The following is a 20,444-nucleotide window of genomic DNA, read 5'->3' as shown; positions in this document are numbered from 1 at the left end:
ATTTAACATTGGATTTTGTTTTTAGATACTTTCGTCCATTTAGTTCTTTTTCCCCTTCCATTCTGGGGGTGGGGGGAGCAGCCCCTTGGAAATTCCCAACTGACCCATTACAGAGAACAAATAGCTGAGCCTGCAGGATGAGAGAAAGAAAGGGAAAGAAATTATTTAGTACAAGGAGAAAAAGGGGAAGATAGGGTGTGGAGCAGGGGCCAACAGGAAAGTGATGTGACCAAATTAAGCCATGGCCTAAGAAGAGCCTGCCAGGCCCATCTAATCCAACATCCTGTTATCAGGGGCCAGACACATTCCTATGGGAAAGAGGACTATTGGATCTCTCTCTGTCTTTCTCTCCTCGCCTCCTGCACCAGCCTTTCCAACACAGTCAGTGGATATTCCCCCTACATATTCTACCACTGTGGTTAAGGATCTGCAGCCAAGAACCAACTGCACAGTAAACTCAGCAAAGTTTCTCCTCCCCATGTGTATCAGCTCCCTTTAACATTTAGCATGCCCAGTGGCCTTCTTTTTGTTTAAAAGGCAGTGGGGGGGGGGGGGGAGAGAAGGAAAGAACTGTCTCCAGCCATTGCAAGCCAGCTGTCATATGTGGGCCACTGAGCTTTCTTTAATAATGGAAGGGATGTGCTTTTAGGAAGCAGTTCGAGACTTGACAGCTCGTGGTGGCCTGTTTGGCCTGCCTGATTCCACCTTTTGCAAACGAGCCCATATAAAAAAGCAGGGCTCTCTGGAGAGCGCAGAGTACAGTAGATGAGTCATGCAGAGCACTACTGTGACATCTGCTACCACGGCTATCGTTATGGATCCGTAAGCCTGCCTGTTCAGGCTGATGGTGTATGTGTGTGGGAGGAGTTAATGGGAGAGAGAGAGAGGGAGAATTTCTCTTTCCCGAACTCTGTAACGCAGTGCCAGACTGCAGTTTTCAAAGCTGCAGCTGCTCAAGGGACATGCAGAGGGGCACGGCATCTACGGCAGTGCCTAGGAGCAATCTGTCTGCAGAGAACATACGTGCAGGAGGAATCCAGGCGCACGCTTCTGGGACCAGCTTTCTCTGCTCCACATTGTCACAGAAAGGAGGGCAGGGGCAGGGCATGCCCCAGTGAAATAGCAGTTGTATCCAGGAATGAATACAACAAGGAGAAGGAAAGAAAGGAAAAGAATGACCAAACTCAGTGGGGCCTTGTAGGCATCTAGTGCAACCCCCTCCTCGGTACAAGAAACCCATAGCTGATGATTTGACTAGACTCTGCTTAAAGACCTCCATCTCTCCCTTACATAACTGGTTCGACTATAGGCTTGTTCTTACTAAGATGTTTCTCCAGCTGAAATCCACCCTCCTATATCAATTTAAGCCCAATAGTTTTAGTCCTATCCTCTGGGGCAGCAGAGAACAAATCTTTGCTGTCTTGTATGTGAGAATCTTTGGGTATTTGAGTGCTGTTGCAATCTGCCTCAGAATTCACCAGACCCAAATTGCCCATTTTTTTCAAGCTTTCCTCATAGGCCTTATTTTCCAGATTCTCAATCATCTTTGTTGCCTTTCTCTGAACCTGTTCTGGTTTGTCTATATCTTTCTTAAAGTGTGAAGGCAGAACTGTGCACAGTGCTTCTAGATGAGCTCTGAACTGTGCAGAATAAAGTGGTGCCTTTACTTCTTACGTATTGGAAACCATGGCTCTATTAACTGCAGGCTAAAATTGCATTAGCCTGTATTGATGCTACATCACACAGCTGACTCATGTTCACGTTGTGCAGGACTGTGATCCAGACATCACAGCCAGGTATTCCCCCCCCAAAATCCTATACTTGTACAATTGATTTCCTTCCCTCTAACTGAAGAACTCTGCAATTTTCTCTGTTGAATTTGGTTTCTTTTTGTTTCAGACCAGTTTTCTATTCCTTTTCATTTTGCCAGAAATATTGATCAACAATGGGAAAACATCCAGAAATTTCAAACGCTATGAAAATTGTATTATATTTATCAGGACAACTAATGTCCATTATCACTTCCATTATTATGTGGCTTACATTATTAAGATTCACTTGCAATTATCACTCTTTTTAGAGAAGCTAATCAGTGCCATGCTTTACTCAAATCCTGTACTGTGATGTATGGTTGCTTCTGAAGAGTTCTTGTGAACAATTAGTACTAAATGTGGCCACCAAACTGCAGGATGGACCACAGAGAATATACAGCCATACTTTGGAATTCAAACAGAATCTGTTCCGGAAGTCTGTTTGGCTTCCAAAACATTCAAAAACCAAATCTCGGCTTCTGATTGGCTGCAGGAAGCTCCTGCAGCCAATCAGAAACCGCGGAAGCCCTGTCAGACGTTTGGCTTCCAAAAGAACGTTCGCAAAACGGAACAATCACTTCCGGGTTTGCGGCGTTCGGGACCCAAAATGTCTAAGTTCCAGGGTATTTGGGATCCAAGGTATGACTGTATTTCAATTCTGATGAACTCTACTGGTTCCCAGTTCATTTTCTGGGCCCACTTTAAAGGGCCCAATTCATTAATCTTTGACTGCCATTCAGAGGAGTTAAAGGACCATCTTCTCCACTATAAAACTACCTATTTTTCAAGATATTCCTTGGAGGCCTTCTTTCACTTCAAGTATGGGAGGGAATTGCCCTGGGCAGGGCCTTTACTGCGGTGGCTTCAAGGCTTTGGAACTCCGAGACAAACTGTTTGCAAGGCACCTTTTGCTTTCTGTCTATGGTACTGAACTTTTTAGGGGGAAGGGTCTGCTGCTTTTTTGATTTTGTTGTTGCTGTTTCAAATAACTGTATTTGGTTTTGATGCTGCTTAGCTGCCTTAGAGTATCAGTGTTGTGAAATGTGAAACTAGATGAAATAGAATAGAGTGGCAACTGAAATGACAACAACTGGAGCAAAAGTCATCTCAACAACCAAACCCCATTTTAACACAAAGTAGAAATGAACATTATGAATGTTTTTGGTGGTGGGGAATGGGACATAGATCTACGCATGGTTCAGAGTAAAGGTTCTTTTAGGTAGATCAAAAGATATACATCCCTCTGGCAGTGAGACCAAAGGATATACTGTAGAAGTGAAAGACAGCAAAACAAATGAGAAGGTTTAAAAAAATAACAAACAACAGCTTAAGAAGAAGAATGCAACCCCCCCTTCAAATCTTCCCAGTAAAGTTTCCCACTTGACTCTTCCCTGGAATCTGTTGTTGTTTAGTTTGGATTTGCTTCTTCCGGATCACAAGATTTGTTCAGAAGTGCAACTGAACTACAAATGTCAAGTTTACTGCTCTACTTCCCTTGAGTTATTGTATGCCACTAGGTACAGGGCAGCACAAAGCATCAAGCTTAGTAAGAAACCGATGGCACCGAGCAACAACAGCTCCGATCATTCGTAAGAAAAATAATTGTCCACAAGATAATAAACCTCATGTGCCTCAGGTGTTTAACTGGGACTTGGAAAATCCAGCCCCTCTGCTGTTAAGAATTTACCTAGTGCTCTAAGTCAGTTAAAACTAGGGAGCCTAGCTCACCTGTTCCTGGACTGTAATGGGGAAGAGGATGGACAAAGCAAAAGAGGGCCACCTGAAAGGGAGCAGGGTGCAACAGGAGTGAACAACAGGTGTGCAGAAGCAACTGGGCAAGACACAAGCCTCTGGACCTACAATTTTTGCTTCAAACAATGGACAGAAGAGAACCCTATCCTATGGAGGGGAGGAAAGTTAAAAGAGGTCTTCTGTCCTTTGGCCACATCGGATCTTTTAGTCAGTGTGTACAATAATAGCATTGTAGAGTTGGATAAGATACTGAGGGTAATCTAGTCCAAACCCCTCTGTAATCCAGCAATCATGCAAGTATGCACACATATACACACACACAGGGAAGAAATGCCCATGTAGGATTATTATTAGCTGGCAGGGCTGTACATCCAAATTCAAAATCCCCTTCCATAGGGTCGTTTGGGCTGTACGATACCTGTGGCAGAGATGCCCTTCTGATTCAGCAGGAGAGACCAAGCCGACGTGCCTCTTGACCCTTTGCGCTTGGGAATGGGAGGCAGGTCTGCTTTTAAATGGTACTACCTCTTTGCTTTAGGAATGTGGGCTCCTTTAACATATAATTTCAATGATACAGCAAATGCGCTGCTTATAAAAAAAGTATGAAATGGCCATATTGCTCAGGCTATCCCCCCCCCCCCGAGTCCTACCACAATGCAACATGATGGCTGAAAAGACTTTCTGGCTCAGGAATCCTTGATTGCTGATGCTAATGTTGTCTTATCGTAATTAAACCATGGGATAGAGCACGGCAGCTGTGCTGCTAAGTAGTATCAATAGAAGTTTGGGAGGACTAATCCCACATCTTCCATGGATAATTGTAATGTCTGCATTTTAATCCTGGGATTGTATTTGGCCCATATGAAGGGCATAATGGCTGTACTGAATTAACAAAAAGAATAAATCCCGCTTGAAAGCCTCGGGGGGTTGGGGGGGGGACCACGTCCACCCTTCATTTTCTCCTTTTGCTGCTGTGTCAATAGTTGATTGGAATGTTAAAGCAAAAATGGCTTTAAGGTAATTAGTGAGCACCACTGTATAGCACTTAAGCGTAGTCAGTTCTTGTAGGGAGTTTCCTTTCTGAGAATGCATTCTTCAATTACATTCACTTAATGCCATCTACAGGGACAGATCTATGGCTGACAAATAGCTTCTTATGAATCAGCCACATCTAATATATAAGCATGTGAGAATTAACGGGGCAGGCAAAGACCTCTTTGTCATCGTCATCATCATCATCACCACCACCACCACCACCACCACCATTGTTATTTATTAAATTTCTATACCACCTTTAACTTGAAGATCACAGGGTGGTTTACAATATAAAAACAGAAGAAATACATACCATAATAACAAACCAAAACAATAAAGTGGTACCTTGGTTCTCGAATGTAATCCGTTCTGGAAGTCCGTTCGACTTCCGAAACGTTCAGAAACCAAGCCGCGTTGGACGTTCGGCTTCTGAAAAATGTTTAAAAACCGGAACACTTACTTCCGGGTTTTTGGCGTTCAGGAGCAGATTTGTTCTTCAACTAAGCCATTTGAGAACCAAGGTTCCACTGTATCTCTCTCCCCCTCCCCAGATTAAAAGGTCACAGTTTCCTTATCTTAAGGCCTGGGAGAAGAGGTATGGTTTTGCCTGACACCTAAAGATATGCAAGACTCCCTGGGGAGAGAATTCCACAAATGGGGAGTCACTGCAGAAAAGGCCCAGTCTCATGTTGCGGTCCTTGAGGTACTGCAGTCCTGAGCTGTTTAAGGTTTTATAGGTCAAAACCAGCAGTCTGAAATGGGCCCAGAAACTAATTGGCAGCCTGTGCAGTTGGGCCAAGATTGGCATATGCTCAAAGCGTCTTGCCTCAGAGAGCAACCTGGCTGCTAAATTCTGCACCAGCTAAAGTTTCTGAACTGTCATCAGAGGCTGCTCCACGTATAACGCATTGCTGTAATCTAACCTAGAAGTTACCAGAGCATACACAACAGCAGTTAGACCATCCCTGTCCTGATATGGGTGCAGCTGGGCCACCAGCCAAACTAATGGAAGGAACTCCACGGCACTGAGGCCACGTGAACCTCAAGTGACAGCAAAGTACCCCGAAGCTATGTACCTGCTCCTTCAGAAGAAGTGTAACCCCATCAAGAGCAGACAACCTCCCAGCCATTCATTCCAGGGAACCACTCACTAACAATGCCTCAGTCTTATCTGGATTGAGCTTCAGTTTATTGGCTCTCATGGAGTCCATTACCAAAGCAAGAAAATGGTCCAGCACATACACTGCCTCACCTGCAAATGTAAAGGAGAAGTGGAGCTATGTGCCACCAACATATTGCTGACAACATTCTCCAAAACACTAGGTGATTTATGATTTCACATGCAGAGGACATTATCTGGCACGTGGGTCATTATGTGCATTATAAGGTTTGCATAAATGTTAAATGCAAAGAATCATTTCATGTCTCATTTACTTTGGCCCTGAGCTATATGCCTAGCCCTAAAGTACCATGCCACACAACCCTATGCTTGGTTCTTGGCTAACCTGTAGTGGACACAGAAGGCCACCTCCATCGTTCTGCCCGGACACTGAGGTCCAGCGCTGAGGGCCTTCTGGCGGTTCCCTCGCTACGAGAAGCCAAGTTACAGGGAACCAGGCAGAGGGCCTTCTCGGTAGTGCCACCCGCCCTGTGGAATGCCCTCCCACCAGATGTCAAAGAGAAAAATAACAACCAAACTTTTAGAAGCCATCTGAAGGCAGCCCTGTTTAGGGAAGCTTTTAATGTTTAATAAGTTATTATATTTTAGTGTTTTGTTGGAAGCCGCCCAGAGTGGCTGGGGAAACCCAGCCAGATGGGCGGGGTATAAATAATAAATTATTATTATTATTATTATTATTAGTGGCTAGAGAATATCTAGGTCCAAGGAAAGATCTGTTCAAAGCACCCTTATTATTTTTGATGTGGCCAGGTGTTGTAATCTTGCTACATTTATAGTACTGAAATGTTGTTGTCTTTTGCATGCTCTTATGTTCCTTGTATGTTGCTGTTTTATTATTGCTGTTGGTGTGAAATTATTCTTACAATTTTTGATTACGTGATGTATTGTTGTTCTTGTTGTGGACAACAAAACATCTTTTTTGTGTGGAAAGGCGGTGTACGCTGTGATGACGCTGATGATGTTTGTTAGGGAAGCTAACTCCTAGGGTAAGGGTGCATAGGATTGAAACCTTAGATGCCTACCTAAAAGATGAAATGTGGCAAAGAGATAATTGCAAACACATTTACGAGACACACACTTGTCAAGCACTGGCTGCCTCAGTGGCGCCCTCTGTTTTTGCTTCATGGCAGCCCTAAGATCCATGAATTGTGTTCAGAGTTGTGCATCTCCCTTCCTCTCTCTGGGCTCCAGGAATTAAATACCATGTCCCTAATTTCAACCAGCTATTACAGTGCAGGCATTGTGGGCATTACAGTAGCACGAGTGATGAATTATAATAACCACAATAAACCTAATTAACAACCTGGTGTTTTTATCTTTGTAATTAAATCTAGCTGCCATAATGATAACCACTCTGGAAATCCTGCTGTTGCTGCTGCTATTATATTATGATCAAAACAGATTACCTTATGGTAGTATTTTTAACCTCTGGTCCTCAGACGGCCTCTTGCTGGTTCAGAGGCTGCTTCCTGCCACTCTGGAGCAAGAGTGGCATTTGAGCCTCCTGCTGCTGAGCCAGAAGCTCAGTTTGCCCCTTCCTTCGACAGAAAGGGAGTCCCAGAGCCAGATCACTCTGCAGCTAGATGAAAGTGGGGGAGATGAGCGAGTGATAAAACTCAACTTTCAGGGTAGCTATGCTCACCTCCTAAGAGGCTGTTGCACATGTGTTGTGGTTGCAACATTTAAGAACAAGGGACAAACCCATGCTACAAGATGAATATGAATCATGTGCATCGGGCAAAAACCGTGGCTTCAAATTTACTTTTCCTCTTTTAATTTCAAAAACACAGGCTCCAGAGCCATGACAGAAATGGAAAGGTGACTGACTATTCAGCGGCTAAGTTTATATCGCCTCTTTCTACCAATGCATACAAGACGACTGGTGATTTAAAATAATGGCTTATAAGGCACAGTACAAAATGAAAACAAAGCAGAGAAATAGGAAAACAAGCAAATGCAGTTATCAAAGATACCCACTGTTTCCAGGGGAATTTATTTTTCAAGTTCATCATAGGTTTGATTTTTAAAGCTGAGCAGCCTGAGGTCAGGGTGTGTAAAGAACCACCACTTTCAACATGAACTTATCTTCAGAGTCCCTTCAGTCTTCTGGGTGCTTGCAAGCAAGGGGGTCCTTTTAGTGGTGGTGCCAAATTATGGAATCCTGTCCCTAGATATGCTTTCTGGGATCTTTCCTTAGTTATATTTTGGATGCCAGGCAAAGATTATACTGTTCTTTCATGCTTTTAATGTATCTAAGATCCTCTCATTGTCTTTTTTTGTTTTTTTTAAGCTGCTGTTTAATTTGCTGGCCTTGATGTTTTTATCTTGCAGTTTGATTGTTGTTTTCTTTGCTGTTTGGTATTGTTTATACTTCTGCTGGTTACTTGAGGGTATTGTCTTTAAAAAACGGACTTTTTATAAAACAAACAAAATAGTTTCTTAACTTGGTTCAGGGGCAGTGTGATGAACATACCTAATAGCAAACAGCTTACTGTGAATGTTAACAGGTCTATCTCCATGTCTGGTCCTGTCCTGTAACATCTTGTGAAATTCATTGTGCGATGTGATGTCCTCTGTCGAAAACCTTGGTTATGGGGCATCATGGAAGAACCATTACTAACTGCTAACTATATATCTATATCTATATCTATATCTATATCTATATCTATATCTATATCTATATCTATATCTATATCTATACATCCACAGACCCACACACCCACACACCATTTTGAGTTGCACTAAGTGGTTAGGCTGCTAAATTTCATTTAAAAAGGAAAAAAAGAATTTTGAAAAGCCTGGCCTGAATTAGACACTTCAGATATGTGTCCATCTTTATTTTTACAGCTGGTAACTATCAGCATCTTCTGGTAATTATCTGCACACACGTACAGTATATACACACATTACAGTTGCCATATATATATATATATATATATATATATATATATATTTCTCCTAATACAAATGTTGTGGCACCATTTGTTTATGTAAAGGCATAGAAGAAGAGAAGGAGCTATGCCAAAAGAGAGACATATATGATGAAACAGCCATTTCAGCCACTAGAGCAAGGTGTCTCATATTTGACAGTCATCTATATACTATTTCCCTTTATCACCTTTTATCCAGAGATAGGAAAATAGCTAACCAGGATTGCGTCAGAGGCACCATTTTTTTGTTCCCAGCATCTGGTTAGCTGGAGGCCCAGCCTGGGATGGGGGGCATGTATCTCCAGAAGGGACTCACATGGGGAACCAAGATAGCAATAGCTTCTCTGCTCCATTTCACACATTTGATAAGAAACTGTCCTGCAACACTCAGTTGTCTTGTAGCAAGAACAAAGAACTAACAGTGTCAGAAAGGATACAGCAGAATAAAGAATAGACTTCAGGCCCTCTGTGCGACCAGGTTTTCACACCACAGCGGTGCATGGATATAGGATCTCTTTCTGTGATACGCTTGACCACCATGATTGCTGCTGATGCCATTGCAGCATGGAATCCCAGCCATGCAGGGTGGTTTTCTAAAAAAGGTGGGTATGAACCTACCTTAGAATGGGTCAACCTCGCGGAATGCTTAACCCAATTCTGCACATTTTCCATAGTTGACGGCAGGCATAATACTTAACTGGAGATGCCAATAAATCAACTAAACCCACACATACAGAACTCAAAGTGCTGTAAATGGTGTTGGTAGGTGGTCTCTCTTCTGTCTGGATCTAGACCTGCTTAGCTTCAATGAGGTGACTGCATCATGTGCCCTCATAACAAAGCCCTGGCTCTTTGTGCTCTACTACAGAGCTTCAGCAAGGGGCCACATCCTGATACAATAGAGCTATGTAGGTGGCTTACATTCAGATGTCTCACAAAATGCTGAACAAACTACAGTGAGTCCCTGTTCAGAAGCCAGTGCAATGCTTGAATAAAAATCATGTGTGCCTCTCACATTCCTGAACAAGCTATCATTGGACTTGGGCATTTTGCTATCATCCTTTATTATAGATTACCTGAGAATATCTCCACCTATGGCACTTGATGCTGGCTGGTTCAGGCAAACTAGGTACAACATCTTTCAGCTGGTCTAGGATCAACTGCTGAACCTTTTCCTTGTCTGACTCCAAGTGGCTAGTTCCAAAGGGAACGCTGGTGTGAACAACAACAGATGGAGCGACATCAGGTGATTCTGCAAGAGACACAAAGAAATATATATATTATTTGGCATCCAAATAATTATGTTCAAGATTCAGCACTGTTTTGTACCTTAAACGCAGCTTCAATTGGAATCCAAAAGCAACTAATGGCATAGTAGCTCGCTAAGAGTTAATATGGATAGCGCAAAGTAAGCATTATAACATGTTTTCTCTCTGAACAACATTTAATTCAGGGATGGGGAACCTTTTTCAGCCTGAAGACTGCATTCCCTTCTGACGGCCACATGCCAGAGGTAATAAATGTATTTTTTACTTTTGTACAATGGGCTAGTATCTTCACATATTCACAAGCCCCTCTCTGTCATCTATCTGCACAAGCAGGAGGCATTATTGGAGTTCAAGGACACAATATAAGCGGGCAAAAACACTAAAGTTCTGGCTTGGGGACAGGGGGTGTAGCTTAGAGAGAGAGTCCTGAGGACCATATAGAGAGGAATGTACCACCTAGTAACTAAAGTATATAAAAGCTAAAAGGTAAATGACCCCTGGATGGTTAAGTCCAGTCAAAGGCGATTATGGGGTTGCGGTGCTCATCTCGCTTTCAGGCCGAGGGAGCCGGCATTTGTCCACAGACAGCTTTCCGGGTGGCCAGGATGACTAAACCACTTCTGGCACAACGGAACATCGTGATGTAAGCCAGAGCATACAGGAACGCTGTTTCCCTTCCCGCCGCAACAGTACCTATTTATCTACTTGCACTAGTGTGCTTTTGAACTGCTAGGTTGGCAGGAGCTGGGACAGAGCAACGGGAGCTCACCCCGTCGTGGGGATTTGAACCGCTGACCTTCTGATTGGCAAGCTGAAGAGGCTCAGCACTAGGCACACAGTGTGCCAAGGATGCAGAACCTGTGGTCCTCCAGATGTTGCTGAACTCCATTTCCCATCAACCCCACCTAATATGGTCAATGGTCAGTGATGATGGAAGTTGTAGTCCAGCAATATGCAATATGTTGTAGTAGGTAAAGGGTTAGTCTAGGACCAGTGTGTTCCAGGTTTAAATTCCTACTCAACCACAAAGCTCATTGGGAAACACTTGTACTGGTCGTATTCTCTTCACTTAACCTATTTTCCAGAGTTGGCGTGAGGCTAAAACAGGTTAGCGGACAGCCATGTGCACCACACTGAGTTGCATGGAGAAATAATTGTAGTAAGACAATAAATCAAAGTGTGCTGCCACCAGTGAGACGGTGGTAGATCTTGCTGCCTGCTCCTGTCAGCTGCCTTCTCCCTTCCCTCACTATTCAGACCAACCATGTCCCTACTAACCACATTGGGTGAATGCATTAGCAGGATGAATTAGGGATGTTTTACAGTGGAAAATTTAAGGCCCTGAATCTGATTGCAAGGTGGCAACCCTGAGATACTTCCAGGGGTAGAGGCAGTTCTTACTAGACCTCCTTCAAGTCTCTGCCTAGCTTCAGATATTCTTTCTTTCTTACATCTTTTGCAGGTCACACCTAAAATCTTCCCAAGCCACCTGAGACTGCTTTGGGCCTAACTTTGTGCAATGTGTAAATGATTTATCTGCCAACACAAGCTCTGCTCAGCTCGTCCCCAAAGGGGTGCTGTGAGGGTTGTGTTGCCCAGGAGCAATGAACCACAGAGGAGATGGGAAGCTTCCTAGTAAAAGTAAAGGAAGAGAGGGACGCGCTGCTCACTCAGCAATAAGAAATGGCAACCGAGAAGCTGTTTTTTGTTGGGATGGCAGCAGAGAACTGTGTGTGACTGAGGCTGAAACCCAAACTGTGATGGATTTACCGCTGAGGTTACTGGAGCAAGATCGTTCTTGAAATTAAGGGTTATTCTTAGAAGCTGACATTCGAAAACACACGAAGCGAAATCGGATTCTGAAGGTGACGGGCTATGTTTTTATGGGGGTGTGGGGGAATCACAGTTAAGTTCCATGAAAACGGTGGTGTGGTGAAATGCAGAAGCTGACCAAAACTAAAAGTGATACAACAGGAGTGCATCTTCCTGTATTTTGCATATTTGCTGCTCTTTCTACACTTTGCTCAGCATGTGCCTCATCAGATTTCAGGCACAGAACTCATTTATCACTCAGAAATGTCAAACATGCTTGTGTTTGGAGCCAAAATGTAAACAGGGCTCAAGCACTTGGTACAGCCCCAGTTCTGTTGCGTATGACCACCAGGATAGTCTCAAAACAAACCTAAAAAACTTGTTAGTGCTCAAAGGCTAGGGGAGGATTATTTATTGGGAACCAGAAGCTTGCCACAGTGAAGTATCACTGCCCACCCCAAAAAGATGGCTGATACCACATGGAAAATAAACAAATAGCAGTGGTGAGTCGAACTCAGAGAAACAAGATATCACAACAGTGAAGAAAGAGAGGGAGAGAAAGAGAGAGAGGCCAATAAGAAGAAAGTACTATATTTGTGATTTTAGCTATAGGAAAGATCTTGGTACCAATGGCCCTCCGGCTTATTGCCAACTACCATCCATTCACTCATTATTGCCAACTAAGGAATGAATCAGTAACATTCTAGGAACTGGACTAACACAACTAAATTTGGTTAGATGCTTCCAAAACAAGTTAGGCAGCAATCGTAACCCTACCTACCTGGGAATAAGCCCCACTTAACTCAATAGGACTTACTACTCAGTTAGGATTGCCAATTACATGCAAAGGCATTTGGGTCATATTGATGCTCCTGTTCATCCTTCTCTCCCACTGCATCTTTTTTCATGACTCTCTTGTATATGTTTATAGGCATACATTTCCTGCTTTGTCTCCTGTTAATTTGATTCTTTCCCTTTTCTTGACTGAATTATCTGGAGCTATTTCTTTTTCTTTCCCATGGTGTACCTGCACTCCAGTGGAGGAACATTATGATTTGAGGTGTATGAGTTGATCAGTTTATGCTGTAATTATTGATTGTTATTGTATGAAACCAACATGCTAATGTTTTATCGTTGTAGATGGCTAGAGAACACTGCTATAGGGAGACAGATAAATATTGCAAAAAACAAAAAAAGAAGAAGTCTGCTCTTCCTTTCCTCCTTTTCCTTCAACAGTTACCATATTCACCCCATGGGCTGTGAGCAGTAGATATCTTTGATGTTTTCCAGCCTTGCTGTATCCATGCTAGGCTGTTTCCCCACACCCCTCTTCTTGGTATAGTTAAAATGTAAGAGAATACGGCATTCTTTTTCCCCTTTTGCTTTTAAAAAGAGTCCTTTCATCCCTTCTTCAGACGGCAGAAAATAACCTAAGGAGAAAAACTGCAGTTGATCCCCCAATTTCTGATGCAAATTATTCAGAGTGTTAGAGATTTTGCAGAAGTCTTTCCCCTGTAACTATCAAACAAACAGCCCTTTCACTGCATTTATAGTCGTCTTTCTACCAGGGGACCATCATACTACTTGCATTCTGCATAGAGGAAAGTTCTTGGGATAATGAAACCTCATGAAGATTTTGCACTGGACTGTTCTAAGTATTTTTGCTCATGCCCCTGCCACCCTCTTCCCTCCCAGCCCATAGCGTCCTTATCTGTTTGCCTTTCTATCTAGTCAATTCCTTAAACTAGACCTGCTCGAGACAGGTTTCTCAGTTTGCACCCTGACTTGCAGGTGATTATTCCATATGAACCTTCCTGTGGGTTTGTTTCAAGAGCTCCATTGCAATTCTGATCCCAGTTCTACTAGAGCTCACCTTTCAAATAATTGACAGCCTATGGGACCGAAGCTGGTGGAAAGGCAAACAGAAATAAGCAAGTCAGAATTTCCTCAGGAAATAACATCAGAACATGCTGAGTCACTATATGGAAATATATATCAAGAAGCACTGTGCTGTGGCTCCTCGCTCCATACACAATGACACTGGGAAAAGTCAACTTTGTTGACTTCCAGCACATAAAAAGGACTTCTCCAATCTGGCTGTCACTACTCCATAATAAAGCTGGGGAGGTGGAGCCTGTAGTGCCTGGGTGCTACTCCGTCCTCAAAGCTGCTGTCATCACGAATATTGGCAACAGAGTTTTAGGTTGTCCCTAAAACAATCACCTATTAGCTTGTATTGATTGCTGCTTGCATAGCCAACATGGGCAAGAAGACTGCAAGCCCTTTTATGACAGTTTACAAATACTGTCACTTGATGCTAACCAGAAATCCCTCTGGTCAGAAGTCCAGGGTGTATTTAGTAGGGTTGTAGCATTTGGTTAATTAATTGTTTCAGTTGGTATATTCATGTCTTGACTGGCTAGAAACTTGCTACCCGATGAATTGGGAGGCTGATATTTTAAAATAACTTACAAAAATCTGTCGGTATTAGCTGATATCTTAGTAGAGAAATTCCCTCTTGAGCAAAGGATAGGTTTTTTCCTACGTGGCTTCTGCTGTGACAAATGCTTGCATTGTCCAAAAACAAAAAAGGTTCTCTATTCTATTATTTGTTTTATTCACACGAAAAACCACGCAGCTTTGATCAATCAACTAACCATTCAGCTAAAACTCATATAGTTAATCAGCTAGGGTTTATCATTTTTATTGTGTTGTATTTAGGACTCATGTGCTGAAATAAAAAAAAGCAAAGAGACAGGTCAAATAAATTTGAGGAAAGATACAACGCAAACAACAACAAGTTGGTTTCCCAAAAGTTCTGATTCTGGCACTTTTGTAGCTACACTGACTGTTTTCAAACCATCCCATTAAAAAATTGTTTCTATGAATTGGCCCACATCTGATATTATGTAATGGGGGCTATGAATCTTAAGTTAGGGAAAAATATATTAGCACTGTTGATGTCATACATCTTAAAATATTAATTGCTTTCCATTTTCATTTTATCAGCTGAAACACAGAAGGATTACAGCACATCAATGAAATCATTTAATCTAATCTCAGTTGAACAGTATTTTTGTTCTGTGCTAATTCGCCTTTAAAGGTGAACCCACCTAATTTACACTTTCTGAAACAATACATGAACCAAACAAAACATACCCATTTCTTTAAAATTCACACTTCTCCAAATCTTCCGGTGCAGTTTTTGCCCCAGTGATGTGTACATAATAATGTACATATTAGTGAAAATTCAGTGCTGCCATATTTGCAAAGCAAATATAAAATAAATTCCCTAATATACAGTGGTACCATGGTTGTCAAACTCCCTGGAACTCAGATGTTTTGGCTCCCGAACGTTCAAAACCTGGAAGTGACTTTTCCAGTCCAATGGGGCTTCCGTGGCTTCCAACTGGCTCTAGGAGCTTCCTGCAGCCAATCGGAAGCCGCTATTTGGAAGTCAAACACTTTGGAAGTCGAACGGACTTCCGGAACGGATTCCGTTCGACTTCCAAGGTACGACTGTATATTAGGGAATTTATATTATATTTGCTTTGCAAATATGGCAGCACTGAATTAAAAAATGTGTATATTATAAGACACTTGAATTAAATGCTGAATTTTCATGAACACCTTTTTGAAAAATTGCAAACTGATCTGGAAATGTAGAGAACTAAAGGCTAGAAAAATGGTGAACTGGGATAAACTGAAAGTGATAACATAGCTTATAAGTAGCTATGTTATTGCTACTTCTTTCTGATAAAAGAAGGACTTTGGGACGGACAGATATGGATATTGCATGCTTTCCCACATATTTTCAAGAAACAATTTTGTTCACATGTATTTTGCCTATGGGAAAATGGATTAAAAAAAAAAGAATTAAAGAAAAATAAGGAGTTTAAGATAACTACTGCCAGAAAGGGGTCTGGGAGTATCACGATAAACAAAAGTTCATGTTAAAGAGGCATTAAATGTTTAAGAAGTTATAGTGATTTAACTTTTTAATCTTAATGATTGAAAGTGCTCATGACATCCATGAAGTTTGAAGGAAAGAAGTATCAGTGAAAATGGTTCTACAGTATTGTTAGCTAAACTACAAACCTGAGCTCAGTAATGTCTAAGCTATCTTAGCAGATTGTAAATCATGAAGAATTAAAGGTTTTGCTTGAGTAAATGTCTCTCTCAATACACTTCACAACGTGAGAACTCCTCCCGTGGAGACTGGAGAAGGTAAAAATTATACATAGTCTATGAAAGTGGGAAACAATACAGCAATTCAGGAAGGTTTTAGAAAGTGGTGAGGTCTGAAAACAACAGTTTAAAGTCAAGCAGGCAGGGATGCCTTGTCTGTTCAACCAAGAAACTTCTTTCTGCAAAATTCACTACTGTGTTTGCCAGCTACCTTTTCATTTACATTACAGTATTTCTTATACATGTGAAATAAAGGTAAAGGGACCCCTGAGCATTAGGTCCAGTCGTGACCGACTCTGGGGTTGCGGCGCTCATCTCGCTTTATTGGCCAAGGGAGCTGGCGTACAGCTTCCGGGTCATGTGGCCAGCATGACTAAACTGCTTCCGGCGAACCAGAGCAGCGCACGGAAATGCCGTTTACCTTCCCGCCGGAGCAATACCTATTTATCTACTTGCACTTTGACATGCTTCCGAACTGCTAGGTGGGCAGGAGCAGGGACCGAGCAACGGGAGCTCACCCCATCACGGGGATTCGAACCGCCGACCTTCTGATCAGCAAGTCCTAGGCTTGGTGGTTTAACCCACAGCGCCACCCACGTCCCACACATGTGAAATAGGGAAGGAATAAACCACTTACAGCCAATGCGGCATTTTCCAGGTGCTGTGGGACTCTTATTCCCATCAGCCCAAGTTAGCATTAGACAACGGTCAGGGATGATGCAGCTTCTGAAGGGCACCACATACCATACCCCCATGAATAAGTGGTCTCTGCTCTTCTTCATTTTTTAGACAACCGCACAGAAAGCCACAGAATTAGAATAATTCTGCCGTTGTTTTAAAATGCTGCTTTGACAAGTTATCAAGCAAGTTCTCACAGAAACTGACATTTCTTATAATAAAAAAGAAAGCTCTAAAATCTTTGATTTTTCTTTAATATAAAAAACACAAACAAACTGTATTTGCCCAAGTATAATCGCATTCTGTGCAAATTGAATCGGTGATTGTTACCCAGTTCTGAACTTAAAAAAGGATTTGATGCCAAAAGTCCCTACCACAATCAACACTTTTGTTCACGGTCTCCACAGGGATACAGAGAACAGAATGTGCTGAGAAACTAAACCACATTTGCTTTTAGAAGTGGTAGTTCCTCCCGTTTGTGAATGAAGTGGTATTTCTAGGGCAAACTGAGGAAGCATGTGCTAGTTTCCATATGCATCTCTGCCCCATGGTTCATAGTGTTTTATTTTATTGATGTGAGAGAGAGAGAAAAAAGGAGAACAGTATGACTATAAAAAAACCCTTTTAAAAAGAACCATAGGTATTTGTTTCAGGCCTGGTTGAGATGGTCAGTCCATACGATGACCTAGAATCAGAGCTTGGTCACTTTGTGAAAGGCCGATATAAAAATGTTGGGTGTAAACATGCAAATAAATCAATAATCTCCCTTTAAAGCCATCTGAACTCACGTGAGAGGCGGGAGGTTGCATGTAATGTATGTGCAATGTGCCTAACCCTTCTCCCTCCCAAACAGCCCTTCCCCCAACACCATAATTTATGTGATCCTGGGCAATTAGGTTTCTCAAGTCTCATCCTTATTCTCACCATATGAATGCTATTGCCCAAGGGCAAAATGACCAAACCACATCCTCAGGTTCTTTTAAAAAGATATTTCAGTTAGCCACTTGATTTTATGGTACAGTAGACATTTTATGGTATGGTGTACACATAGCATGTGTTCAGTACTTTTAAGTGGTAAGAGACAACACTCTGTCTTTTAGCGTAGATAGAATCCGCTGTGCCATGCATGTTTTGCCCTGAAATATTGCTAAAACAACGGCAATTAGTCTGCCTACTGAAGCGGGGTTTGTGCTCACTATTTTTTAAATGTTGCATTTGTGTCCTGATCTAACGATCCGTTCCAGGTGCGCAAATTCTGATGCATGCCCTGAGTTCATTCCTTGCAATGGTTTAGCCATTCGTGTCCTGTTTAATGGGAAGTTAAGACCTGCTTGTTCAGGAAGATGGCTGGCTTGGCTTTTCTTTTTTTTAGTTTTAATTAATACTGCTTATTTTACTGTGTTTTTTTAAATTTTGTTTTATTTTACAGGATCGATATATGGCTCAATCAGCAAAAATCTCTAAGTGGTTTACATAAAATGCACATTAAGTTTACCAATAAAATCAGATGCTAAAGAAAGTTAGTCTGAACTTTTTCAAAATAAACCCAGCATGTTAAAATACATATCAAATGTGTAAGTCTAGGTAAGCTTGCATAAACAAAAACGTTTTTAGCGGGCATCAAAAGCAGTACAGTCTCAATGGGCAGGGAGTTCCACAGTGTAGGTGCTGCCATGGTGAAGGACTGATTCCTTGCAAGTGCTGAACGAATATTATGTGGCACTTTGTATTTTTATAAGCTATTAGCCACTTCACAGTCCACTGTGCTGAGACTGCATGATTAGAATTTTTGAAATAAATAAGAAAGCATTTATGTAAGAGGCTAGCCTCCAGTGCAATTTATTTTAATTATGTAGAGAGAATGGCAGGGAAAAAAATGCCATTTCTGACTACTCCCCTTTCCTTTCCCCTAAACAACAAAGCAGAGGTCTCCAACCCAGTGCCCATGGGCACCATTGGGCAAGTTCCCTAGACCCCAAGTGTTCATTTAAAAAATAAATAAAATCTCTAGCTCTCATATAAAGGAAGTTGCAGGGCAAATATGTGGGAAACTTTTATGCATTTTCTGTGAAATGAGATTGGTGGTGTGGCTACCTTGTATATTTTTTCCTAGTGCTTAGGAATGATCTCTCTCTCTCTCTCTCTCTCTGTGTGTGTGTGTGTGTGAGAGAGAGAGAGAGAGAGAGAGAGAGAGAGAGAGAGACAGAGAGAGATCTCCATAATCAGGACCAGTAGGACATAGCTAACTTCCCATGGAAAGCATAAGGATGTCAGGGGTGCCCTTCTCTCTAATTTTGAATTATGCCATGCTCCCTGTGGCAGCCATTTTGTGATATTCCATGCCTCCTCCATGGTAGCCATTTTGTGACTGGCACTTCCAGCCCTCTTTCAGAATTTGAAATGGTCCCCAAAGGGCTGGCAACCCCTGAATTAAAGTCTCAATGGCAATCTGTAAGGGAAAATGACACACACAAATAGAGATCTAATGACAAGCAGGGTGAGAAGAAAAAAACCTGGAAAGTAGGTAATCCGTTATTTGAGCAGACTGGGTGCCTCTAAAATATCTATCGAAAAAAATCATTTTGGATTTAATAAGATGTATCTAGCTATGAATAATGAATAAAAATAAATTCCTTCGAATCTAAAAATAAACTTGGAATTTCCTCTGAAATGTCAGTACTGACGTTAATGTACTACTTTGCAAACGGATGGGCTGTTCTTGGTTTTTCTATTAAAAATTCACATGGCTTGTTGAGTTTCTTCTATTCCTCCTGGAATCGCCTTAATGTATAGAGCACATATCAGAGGGAGTCCTGCAAAGAGAATGCTGGATAACCTATTCCGCCTTTCGTTATCTTCGTGAATAATTTCTTAGTGGCCTTGAAAGGAGCTACGAAAGGGGCTATAAAGCAAACCGATAAAGCAAAGAGGAGTCAAATGTATTGGTGGAGTGACCTGCTGATGGAGGCAAAGTAAATAAAGACCTTTTTGCAACAGGAGGAGGAGAAGAAACTGTATATGCGGAGGCTAGAACAAGTTTGAAAAAGCTGAAAACGTTTTCCTGCAAATTTCTTAACTGCAAAGCAAGCCACAAGAGAGGCAGTATGCAGCATGTCTAGTGGTTAAGGATGATGATCACTGTAGTTCAATAACTTCTGGAGGGCCACAGGTTCCCCATCCCTGATCTATTGAGTCTCACCAGGCGAGAATGAGCCTTGCAAGGAACACTGTTTTCTGCTCTGTCTGATGCATATTGGCATGACACAACTGGCACCATGTCAAGAAGCCTACACAAAGCTTGTAGGCAGGACAAAGAAGAATGACACCTTCTGTCTGCACCCTATGGCTTGCTTCTTCTTTCGGCAAAGCCCACTCTTTGTGGGTTTCGTGCACCAGAGTTGGCCAAACATGTTATGCACTGCAGACTGAGAACAATGTGTATGAGTTCAGTTTTAAGCACTTATTTATACCCTCGTACTTATCTTCCTTCCAATGGGAGCACAGGGCAGCTAACATGCCTGTGCATGTGAAGCATCTATAATATCTATGCAATGACTGTGAGCATTATAGTTTTGGGGAATCTACCTACCTACCTACCTATATCTATCTATCTATCTATCTATCTATCTATCTATCTACCTATCATCTATCTATCTATCTATCATCTATCTATCTATCTATCTATCTATCTATCATCTATCTATCTATCATATCTATCTATCATCTATCTATTCCTGGCTAGACAGTCTTCATCATAAGCATCCTGGCTTGCAGTAATACTCATTAAACA

General features: G+C 42.0%; 1 protein-coding gene across 3 annotated transcripts in view; it reads right to left on the bottom strand.

The window, feature by feature from the left end:
- RNLS (renalase, FAD dependent amine oxidase) overlaps nt 1-20,444 on the bottom strand; it is a 106,656-nt gene that overhangs the window by 5,119 nt on the left and 81,093 nt on the right. For 2 of the 3 annotated variants that reach the window (XM_081004624.1, XM_081004625.1), the window contains exon 6: nt 9,785-9,960. In XM_081004624.1, coding sequence (XP_080860750.1) covers nt 9,785-9,960 — 176 coding nt within the window. Of the gene's footprint in view, nt 1-7,184; nt 7,358-9,784; nt 9,961-20,444 lie in introns of all 3 variants that reach the window. The other variant, XM_081004626.1, reaches the window with a different exon arrangement.

Source organism: Podarcis pityusensis, assembly GCF_964106645.2.
Source record: "Podarcis pityusensis genome assembly, chromosome: 5".
NCBI classification, from domain to species: Eukaryota; Metazoa; Chordata; class Lepidosauria; order Squamata; family Lacertidae; genus Podarcis; species Podarcis pityusensis.
This window is presented reverse-complemented; position numbering and strand designations above follow the sequence as displayed.